Here is a 12220-nt window from a genome sequence, read left to right on the forward strand (position 1 = left end):
TAATGTCTAAAGATAGTATACACATTTGTTACTTGATTTCGTTATTTTAATTATTTCAATTACTCTAAAATACTCTTAACAAAATTAAAGTACTATGACAGTCAACGTATTAAACATAGTCTAAAGTTGCCAAAAATTTAACAGATAGTCAAAAATAAAATATGTAGAATAAGGAAAATACTTACTTGCCTTTGTGCTCTGCACTAATCAAGTTTCCCTTCATACATGGTATTTAAAAACATACTAAATGAAAGTATTGTCTTCTTTGAAGGTCATCTAAAGTGATCACAGAGATAGAATTATGTAACATTTATTTTGGTCAAATTATTACGATGTAAATATCCTAACTATGTTTTGTTTCAATCATTTTAAATGATAAAATATTCAAAGTTTGTTTTCATTCGTATAATACTTTATTTTAAAATTTCACCGGCTTGATAATAATCCTAATACTCATTAGATCTATATTTTTTTAAGAACAATATTCGGCCTTTATCTAATAAAGTATAGAATATTAATTGCATCTAATTGCAAATAGAAAATGTGTCTGGATTTACAAACTTAAAATTAATAAATTTATATAATTATAAAAAATATGCGCGATCAATTTAAATAAATTGTAGTTTGATGAATGCCTTATTCGGACTAATTGTAAGCAAATTGCGGATGTTTATGTACTTTTGGAAAATTAAGAATCCATAGAATGTATTTAATAATCAAAGATGTAAAGATATGTAAAATATAGTATCTTTTATATTTAATGGATTAAATGAATTTCTATTTGGACCTCAATTCTTTAATTATATTCATAAAAATATAAAAATACATAAACATTTGCAATCTAATTATGAAAATAATTCAAATCTTTCAATTTAAAAACTACATTTGTTCATTTCGAATTAGTAACATGATAATTACTACAGTTTCTAATTATAAATTAAAATTTTCTAAATCTTTAAAAAATCAATTTCATTATTTAAAAATACATTAAAGTATTTTTCACATATCTTACATATTTTAAATGTGTCATATATTCTCTTTATAATTCTTTAAACAAACTGTTTATATAAAAAGTAATTTCAAAAGAATTTTACTTTAATTGATAATTAATTTGTATAAATTATAATTTTATTATATTAATATATAAATTCAAATTGTATTTAATTATTTTGTAATAATTGTTTATTAGATATGCTTTAATACATTTTTTATCTTAATAAATTTTGTTTAAATTACGATATACTATTGTCATTTTGATGTAATTAAAGATGCTTATGAGTTACTTGAAAAGTTTATAAGATAATAGTTGGTGGATATATTGTAGTCAAAATGCTGACTCCCAACTAATTTGTTTACATTTTAACATACATTATCAATAACATGAAATCTAATTTTTATGTTTATTTTACTTCTTTAGTGTATCTTTTGGTATAAAATATCTTATAATTGGTATATAGCGAGTGATAAGTTTCAGTTGTTAATGCAGACTGCAGATGACCTATTAAAAGCAAGTACTGCGGCGTCGATAAGTACTGTTTACGTACTTGCAAAAATTGAGATTTAATATAAAAAAATATACACGCTTTATCGTATTTCTAAGATATTGATAATGAATATTAAAATGTTTAAATCAGTTATTACGTGCATACAACAATTTTTCAGCAATAATATATTGAAACTAAAAGTTTTAGGATTAAAAGAGTTAAAAATATTAAAAAATACAATATATGTATATAAATTGTTTCACTTTTATCGTCCTATGCAGGTTAGAAATATTAGAATATTAGAATATAGTTATAATATAAAAATTATCTTGAAAAAAAAGGAAAGGAAATGGACGATGGATATGTGCAGTTGTAGACAATATATATACAACATTCGATCGCATACTTTTATTTCGAAACATCGAATTTCGTGACGTCTAAATATCCGCGACGCTGATACCAATGATACGATGATTGTGAAGTATTATTATCAATGTCTCGTTAAGCATTATTAGGAAGGGCCAAGCTGCTTCAGCGTTTCCGAGTCTTGTATTTTTGGCAGTGCGTCTTTCCATCGATTCATTTAGCAAAATGAATTGCAAATCTAAACGGGCGCATACATTGACAACATCCATTGATCTAAAAATGTTTTTCGACATTTGAAAGTAGGAAAGGGAAATAGGAAGATGTGTAGAATGCGAGCCTTCGATTTATTTTCTTCTTTGGTTCGCTATTTCTTATCATTCACTCACGGACATTCAAATAATTCGAATTTTCTCTTTTTTTTTTCGAACCAAATACTCTCATTGATTTGGTATACGTTCAAACATACACGCGTACATGTGCACAACATTCTTTCTTTTATCTTGTCCTTTGGCACAAAGTTATCCGGCACTCAGCTTAGCGGTGATCAACAACGGATGCCTTCTTCACCGCGGCCAAAGTAGCACTGGTACAAATAAACACATCGACAAGAAATGTGATAACTTTTTCCAACATCCGAATAATCCTCTGCCACCGCTATTAGCGCCCGAACTTTGCGCCGCTTCGGCTAGACCTAAATAAACATAATTAATGTTGCTTCGTCCTCTTCATTTTATAAAATTATTATCACAAAAGGAAAAGATAAACTTACCGCCGATTATCGATACATGATCTTTTCCACGCGATGATCTGTCGAAACCGATTTTAATTTCTGAAAATAGACGATACACGTGTATTATTATGATATTATTCTATTATTCTATTATTAAAACATATGAGGATACGTATATTATATGTTTTGTATAGACAGTAATTTACATAATAATTTTTCAAGCACTTCCGATGGTCACACAATATCTCGAACGAAAATTAATGTTGCAATGTACATCTAAAATTCTTCCCAAAAATTCTTTTCCAACAAAATGTGAAGATCCTCGATTGGAAAAATGTTGAGTAAATCATGGCAAATATTATTGTAAAATATCAACATAATTTATGAAGTATGGAATCAACGTTAAATCTATTTTTGATAATGTTTTTGTTGATACGACATTTCTATATTCAAAATCATTTTAGCTTCGTGATATAGTAGGTCATTGAATTTAACTTTACATTGCTAATACTATAAAACCAAAAATATATAGAGTCAATTTTAAAAAACTAAGGCGACTTTGACTTTTTATTGAAAAAAAGTTTTTTGAAAAAAATTTTGTGTATTGCAACATGTAGTCAATTAAAAATTGATTAATTTTTGTCAGATTACTGAAATAATACCTATACTGTAGGTATTTAAAGTATTTTATATGGGGCAATAGAAATGAACATCTAGAAAAGGCAAACTAAGTATATAAATGTTTTCCAAGTCAACACTATAATACTAATGCCGATTATAATCAACTGTATATCATAATTTCATAGAAAATTAATAAAAATAAAATTTTAATTTGATATCAATTCATATAATAATTGTATTTCTGACAATAATTATTTATCAATTTGATTGAAATTTTGAAAACAAGTTGCTTTTAAAGGCGATACTTATGAAAAGAATTTTTGATAACTCAGAAATTAAAACTCAAAATATCTTTAATATTTTTTTGGAAATAGGAAAGAGAAGCGAATTGACAAGTTTATTAAAATTCTAACACATGCACGATTTATAAAAGATTTTATATAGTTTTGAAAATATTTGTATATATAATATCAAATACTGCTTGAAGTGAAGTAAAAAATGACGTTAGAATAATGAAACGTATTTCTCAAAATTTTGAATCGCCAAAAGTCCTTATCGTAAACATTATTTTCACCTAAAAAAAATTTATTTTCAAAATTCTCGCCAAAAATGATCATAATTTTAAAAGAAGTAACAATAAGGTGACAAAATGCATAGTTTCTGAGTCGATAAAAAATTCTTTTTGTAAACATTGTTCTTATAGAAATAATTTTATTTTATCTAAAATCTATTTTCAATATTTCAATAAAATCGAAGCATAAACGCTTTTTGAAATTACGTATGAAGTATAATATTCTGTTGTTTGAAGAAATATTTGATATTTTATGTTTTTATATATTTAACTATAATTTTAATTCGCAATAGAGATTTTTAAATTAATTTAATAAATCAGTTTAATAGAACAATGTGATTGTTGAAGTATGTTATACACAATAGCATTGTATACATATAATTGCCGTATTGTACAATATATAAATAGTATTATACATACATATGTACATACATATATATAATTCCTCATAGGTAATACTAAAAGGAGATATACTTCAAATTTTCCACCAGTTCAAAATTTCTTGACTTATTTTTATAATTATCCATAAAGATAAATGATTCTGATGATTATATATTTTAGAATATTTAGGTCTCTTTTACAAATGAGATTTTCCTTAAAATTGTCTTGAATTTCTGATTTTACAAAATTACAGTATTGAACGAATCTACAAAGTATCTTGAAATAAAATTATTTTACGAAGTTCCATTTTTTCTTATTTGAGATTTCATTATTTCTAAATTTTTCTTTATATTTAAATTAAAAAAAAGGAAAGGATCAATTTTTTAAATAACCTTTATAAATTATGAAAGAAAATAAAAGAGCAGGTTTCTTAAACAATAACTTCAAGATTTTAAATCGCTTGGTAATCATTTGGAAGAATACTTGGTAATCCATTTTTTAACTTCTTAAAATACCTTAATACCTCATTGGACATAAATTTCATAAAATCTTTTTCAGTAATCTCAATTGGGTATTCAGTACGCAATGTAAGTCAATGTTTTAATTGAAATGAGATTTCAATGAAAGTTTTTTAATTATAAATAAATAAAGTTTTATAATTACAAACTTCATAAATTAAAATTCAAGTATATAAACAGTTAGATAAGGCATTATGTATAGTATATATAATACATATAACTAAACGCTACACAAAGATCAGAGTATACAGAAATTATAAAAATTCGCATTTATAGGTGTCGACGAATTATTCGAAATTTTGCTTCATCAGAGAAATATAACAATGGGAAATATAACATATGGAACTATTTAAACAATTACAGCTAGCAGAAAGATGTGAAAAAAGTCTTTACCAATATTACCCGAGTCGCTTTCTTCCATACAGTGAAAAACTTACCGTATAACCTTAAAGTACCGTCGGCTTTGCCAAGACTATTCGTCGACACGCATTTGTAACTGCCCACATCTTGTTCGGTAAATCCTTTGATCAACAACCACATCAGAACTTTGTATCCGGATCGTTCTTCTCGTACACTATACTTGAGTCTGTGTAATTCAATGACAATAAGTTTTGCTGGCCTTTAGGAAACGAAGCAACGTGCAAGATTAAAAGAACACATAATCTCACCCTTCGAGCAACATCTCGTCCTCTGAGCCTCGTCGGTTCTTTACCCAGTAATTAATTGTATTTGGAAATGCCTCAACATAGCACTCCAGCTGCACGTCCGTACTCAAAGGTGCTCCTAGAAGCTGATTAGGTGCTTTGACGACAGGTGCAACTGTGAAAGCGGTTTCAAATTAATTAGCCGATATTCATCGCGTTACACGGCTTGCCAAGATTTTAATTAACGTCCTTGTACGAACGACATACATAACTACAATTTGTCCTTTTTCATTTTTCCTTATTCAATTTAATGCGACGTTTCACAACCCGTTAATATTTCATTAAATGATTATATAATGTGAAACATTCGCATTATAGGATTCGATGGTTAGACTAAAAATTTTTATGCATTTATGGAAAAATTAGAAAGGAACAAATAAATGGAATATACATAATGTACAAAAATATTTAAAATATCCGAAGTATAGTATCCATTATAATATTTAATAAACAATTTTTTCAATTCGGATTTCAATTTTTAGTCGCCTTCTTAAAATTATCAATTAGCGTAAATACTCGCAGTTTCTCTATATAATATTTTTGCAATGCAAATGCAAATATTCTAAAGTATTCAAGAATATTTAAATCTTCCATATTCACGAATTGTATTGGAAACACCAATTTTATTTTTTCATTTATCTTAAATAAATATAACATTTTGTTTGAAATTCAATGTTTTTAGTATTTCAAGCTTTCAATACTTTTAATACTTTCGGATATTCGAGTAATTTGGAGGTAATAATATTTCAACGACTATTTTTCTTGTATTGTTGCGTCAATGTTTACATAACATTATGCAAAAAGATTTTTTGAAATCCAGTTTTGAAATTTATTTGATTTTAAGCTTAAAAATATTTTATTTTCAACAATAGTATACGCGAATAACGAGATACAAATGATAATTGAAATCTTGTGTACTGATTATACTTCAATGACAAGTTTAATGTTCTTGCTAGCAGAATAATGATATTTCAAAGAATTAATGTTGTTTATCGATCAGAAAGAAATAAATTATACGATGTGATTTGTTATCGGTTATTTTCCTATCATTATTAAAAGACTACATATATAATCCTATTGTGTATTCATTAAAAGACTACCAAGGGAAATTTACGAGTTTAGAAATACATGTGACAATAGAACCGTGTAATTACAGCTTGCGTATGATAATTTCATGCGGGCTTTACCGATGCAATATCCACTTTAAAAGTATATTATTATGTTTGACAGCATTATTGAAAAAGTAAAACAAGCTAAAATATAGCACGTCGTATATTTCATTATTAAACTTTACTGTGAAACAATGTGAAATTATAAAGTCTGCGTTACGTTATGAAAATTGAGAGTAGTTAATTCTCGTTTGGTACATTTTCTCTTCAAATAATTTAGGTACCAACACCAATTAACGTAATTATGAAATATTAATGCAAATTATTTTATATTCGAAGAAACATACATTTGTAACAAATAATAATACATTTGAATAATCATACAATCGTATTTAAATTTAAAATCAATAAAGAATTCAATAATATAACTTGTGAATAAAAATGTGATATATCATATTAAAACTGCAAAGTTCATAATACGCATTATTCTAGGTTAAAATACAGGCAGAAAAGATCTCAGCGTTACCACAAATAGTTATAACTATTATCATTTTCCCTATTTTAATTACCTCTTTCAATCATTTTCCTGAAGACGAGTATAGTGAAACTCGTCTTGCATCATTGCATCAACGTTACAGTTCTTTTTATTATTTACGGAAAAGTACATCTGCTTAAGAATTATGAGAAAACTTTCTCAAAGAATCGTGTTAAGCTTACTTTTCATTAAAAAAAAAAAAGTCAATAAGAAACGAATATTAAAATGTTTTACTGTTGCATGATTTAACGATATAACAAAATTAAATTGCCAAGTTTACAAGCAAAAGAAACGTTATTGCACGAGGTGATAAATCCGCAGACAACTCGGTACATTTCCTTTTATCCTTTGGTTTAGCTCGCTCCGATTCTACTTGCTGATAAGCAATCTTGAATCTCTTTCGCTACGCTTCCGTAACATAGAAAAGTGAATTGATCGTACTTTTTCTTAAGCAACGATATCGTAGAATCACTGAAACATTATCGATCATTGTATCAAATTAGAAGTCTGTAAATAAATCTTTCTCTTATTTAATTTGTTTGGATTCGTCGTAAGAAAGCATTAACATACTTGAGACTAATAAATTTTGGAAAGATTATCCAATAACTAATAGTCAGAGATATTTTTACAATAGAATTAATTAAACTAAACTGTGTTGAAGTAAAATAAGCATGTTTTAACGCGATTTTTGTTTGTTTAAATTATCTAAAAAATATCAAACAATATGACAATCGTAACTCTACAATTATAAACATAAACTATAAAATTTTTTTAAAATTTTTATATTATTGTACAAAATAATTGTTTAAACATAAATCCGGTTTTTTATTTTGACAGATATTACAAGTATAATTTGTGTTCTTTCGTATTCGTAGATTAGCACAATTATTGTGTATTTTTTTCTCTTCACTAAATTGTTCCTTTAGGTAATGTATCCGATTACTATGTATAATACATCGCTATTTTCATATGTTAATAACCGTGTTTATATCAAAGCTTATATTATTATTTTTTATGTGATGTCAAAATCAATCGTTATATAATGCTTTAAAAACTTTATTCTATATTAGATTTTATTAGTAGAATAACATTTTTGGATGCAATCCATGAAATAAATGATAACGTTGATATTAATCAATGATGCAGATGTTGAGTTATAGATCTTGAATGTATTAATAGTCTATCAAGCGTAACAAAAATTTCTAAAGATTATTCAAGTCATCGTGGCAATTACTCAAATGAATTGTTAGTAAAGAACACGTTGTGATCTTGGGAATCATAACGTCGTCTTTTGTCGTTGATGGGAGCCTTTCTGCCAACTACAATCAAGGATTAGAAAAGAAACAAGCTTACAATTCACGGCGAGTGTCACTCGCTTGCTAACGGCGGGCGGCACGTCGTTGCTAGCGATGCACAGATACGCTCCCATTTGTCGCCTCTCGACACGATGGAATTGCAGCAGCGAACCGTTGTAGGTCTCGTGCCTCTCGAAAGTGTTACCACCTGCGCACCGAGAAAACGTTTTCTGTTTGCATATTTTCTTGAAAATTGACCCTTTCCCCACTTACTCCCTTTAACCAATACCTGCCTTCTTTCTCTTGCCTCGTGTTTCCTATGCTTCTTGCAGATCGCTTTTTATTCTATAACCTCGGTCGACGACTCGTTTTGCTTATCTTACATGCTCGACTTTACCGAAGGCAGAGACACGATAATACATATTTGCAAAACGCCAAAAATATAAAATTATTAGCAACGAGTAAAATTATTAGTTATCACTTTGTTTGGTTACATTTCTTATCCTTCCTTTTCCCTAACAGGACGTTATAGTTACAGTTACAATTATCACAGTCAACAAAATACCATTGAATATTTTTGTTGCATTTCAACGAAAGGATATTCCCTCAGGATATAACGAACTCTACACAGTTTCAAAATATTTCAACGTCCGTGATAAAACAAGTTTGATTTGAAAAATGAAGTCAATTATACGAAGCTTAGTCTATAATCTATTTTCCGAAAGCATCTATGTAAAGTGCTTTACATATTATCTTCGAGTAAAATAAATTTAAATATGTGATATTATTCAATAATTATTATAGTCATGTCAGATGTTAGTCATGAAATTTAAAAAGCAATCAGATGAAGAAGATAATTAAATACATGTTTGAAAAAGATATTTGAAATTAAAAACATTATCCATACATAAATTTACTATTTTAAATATTTAATCTTTATTACCTTAAAGATTAAATTAATTAAATAAATTATTTTTTAATAATTTAGATTAATTAAATAAAGTTGAATAGATTAAATAAAGTTAATTGCAATATTATTTATTATAATCGTCTCTTTCATTTTTATACTACGTAGTAAGGATAAAACAAATCGAATCCTAACCGAAGAATAACGCAGCGAAAACGTAATGAAGAGCTTTCGTGTGACAATCCGGAAAGATAGTCAAAGATGAAAGATTGCCAACGAAAAGCCGCGAAATGGAAAGAACATTATTTCTCAGGACAAGAAGGCAACTTTTCAGATTTAAACAAATCCAGGTAAAACTTTTAACCAGGTCGAAACCACAGACTAATGCAATTGAACGAAGAAACTACCGTCAAAGTGGAATGGGTGAACGGAAATACGAGAAAGCAAACACGAGAGAATGAGAGTGTGGATGAGGAGAACAGAGAGAGAAAGAAAGAGAGGAATGAGAAGAGGATGAAGAGAGAGAGAGAGAGAGAACAAGATAGCCCGAAGCTCGACGCACAACGTAAGCGAAAGAAGAAACGAGAAGATATATGCTTAATTCACTACTTAGGTTGCTAACGAGTTTCTTAAGTGAGCGAACGCTAACGAGTTTGTAAAGCTCGTAAGAAAAGCGTCATCGTCAGATAGAAAAGCGACTCAACTTGCACGTGAGCGGTGGTTGTATATTTAGAAAAAAAGCATCGATAGAGTTTAAAAATGCCATGCGAATTGTACTTTTCATTCCATTTTAACAGTAACACTCTTTAAATCTACAACTGGTATTTGTTTGTGAATAAGTATTGTCAGTTTTTCTTGTATTCTATTGTATACTGTAATTCTTTAACGTATTGACATCAGACATTTTTTAAATTAAAAATATACTCACTTATATCGGTGAGATAATATTGATATGGCAATGAAACTACTTTTGACTCTTCTTAAACTTTTTTCTCATTAAATGAAATATGATATGATTTTTCATGTTATTTATGTATTTCATATAAGATATTTTCGATGTGATAGTACAATTGAAAAAAATGATTCTCTATAAAAAAATAAGTGTCTTAAAAAGAATAAAATATTTTTATTTATGGCTTCGTTTTTGAGAAAATTAAATTTGAATATTTGTTAAGTATTTGGTGCTTGAATTTGAGAAATTTCAGACAGCCACACATAATTAATAGAGGAATGCAATATAATTGTTTTATAATTTTTGAGAAAATTATGCATTTATGTACAGAGTCAATTTTTAAACAAATATGTTCAAATTTTATCCTCTTGAAAATGAGATTTTGAAAATAAAAAAATTTTATTCTATATTTTTCACTTACTTTTGCAAGTAATAAAATAATTCCCTTGATTATTTATTCCTGCTCAAATTTGAATACGTTTAACAAATGACTTTCATATGCGATTTTTTTGAAAACAAAGTGGAAAAATGTTATTCTTTTTTTTTTGGTTGTAACCACGAATCGAAAGTATCTTGTATGAGTATAACTGAAACAATAACAATGAAAAATAGTCATAATTTAAACTGTTTGTAAAGAAACAACTTTGTAAAAGAAAATTATCCAATAATCCATTTTAAAGCTTAAGACCTCTACTAACATAATTTTCAAAAATGATTTTACATTATATAGCGCGTGAAAAGTAAAGCTACTTTTTCCTTAAATCTTCTCTTTATAACAAGTTTTTAGAACTTACTACATAATTTTTGAGCGAGCGTTGAACTTTGAATATTAACATTCAACGACAAAAATTTAAAAAATCTTAACATCTCGTCATTTAATCTTAATGCTCAAAGTTTAATAAAATGGTGAAGAAAATTGGACAGTAAGTTTGAAGATGTTATTGTAGAGGGGAGACTTCATTCTTCAAAATAATGATGGATCTAATTATGAAAAAATATTTTTATTTTTACAGACGTTTCTGGACGTCTCTCTATATTTACAATTTTTAAGAAAAAAATATCTTTACTTTACTTTCCCATTCGCTACATAATGTAAAATTATCTTTAAAGAATTATTTTAAGCTTTAAAATGAAACCAAGTAAATTCTTGCATGATTCTTTTTTACAAAGTTATGATAGTTTAAATTATCGACAATTTTTCACTGTAATTTCAGTTATGCTCTTTACTATAAGCACTTAAATGGCATTGAACTAAGTATTAACATATTCCTTGTAATTTGTCATGAAGAATCACTATCATTAGCCAATGTCGCAACGTGTGTCATTGACTGGGACGTTGGTACTCAACTTTAGATCGGAAAAGTCATTCTATGAATGAATGTAATTGTGAAAGAAGGTTCCTAAAGCACTGTAAAACGCTTTGAATATCAAATAAAAAATAAGTATGTTATATATATGCACAATTGTTAATGTACAAATATAATGAATATCATATCATTAACTATTGGAATATGTTAAACGAATTGTTTCGTTTTCCATCATCGATGTATTAATATATTGGGAATAATTAACGAATTTTTATTTTTATTTAATATAAAACTTTAATGCAGTTGAGCTATATTCTGTTGTATATAAATAATTATATAAACAATTATAAATAAAAGATCTTAAGAGTATGTATGTAATAATATTGTTCTTCAGATAAACACATTTAACTTGAAGTAATGATTCAACTTCGTAGTAAATTTTTGTTAATTCCATTAACTCGTAAGTTCGTCAATTCCATTAATTCGTGGATCGGAAGCAAACGTTAATAGCGGTCTTCGCAATGACAATCGTAAGCTGCTGCAGATGAAGAAAAATATTTAAAGTAAAAAAGACAAATATTGCGGGTCTTGAACGTTTTAGCTACCTTCCATGAAAAGTGGAAGGAGGTAGTGTAACTACATCGACCAAAGTTTTGCCAACTCGAGACCCTGCAGCAGAAACTACCACACGCTTCTTGCTCATATGTGTACAAATGATGTTATACGTATACGCACGCTGT

The 12220-nt window shown here is 27.5% G+C and overlaps 1 protein-coding gene across 1 annotated transcript in view; it reads right to left on the bottom strand.

The window, feature by feature from the left end:
- Positions 1-2360: 2360 nt before the first annotated feature.
- LOC122531691 (lachesin-like) overlaps positions 2361-12220 on the bottom strand; it is a 42748-nt gene continuing 32888 nt past the window's right edge. Inside the window, exons 5-9 of the mRNA XM_043659810.1 lie at positions 8373-8522; positions 5340-5490; positions 5109-5257; positions 2620-2679; positions 2361-2541 (exon numbers count right to left, since the gene is read on the bottom strand). Coding sequence (XP_043515745.1) covers positions 2414-2541; positions 2620-2679; positions 5109-5257; positions 5340-5490; positions 8373-8522 — 638 coding nt within the window. The 3' untranslated portion in view covers positions 2361-2413. The remainder of the gene's footprint in view (positions 2542-2619; positions 2680-5108; positions 5258-5339; positions 5491-8372; positions 8523-12220) is intronic.

Source organism: Frieseomelitta varia, unplaced genomic scaffold, assembly GCF_011392965.1.
Source record: "Frieseomelitta varia isolate USP_RPSP 00005682 unplaced genomic scaffold, Fvar_1.2 scaffold_411, whole genome shotgun sequence".
Classification (NCBI taxonomy): domain Eukaryota; kingdom Metazoa; phylum Arthropoda; class Insecta; order Hymenoptera; family Apidae; genus Frieseomelitta; species Frieseomelitta varia.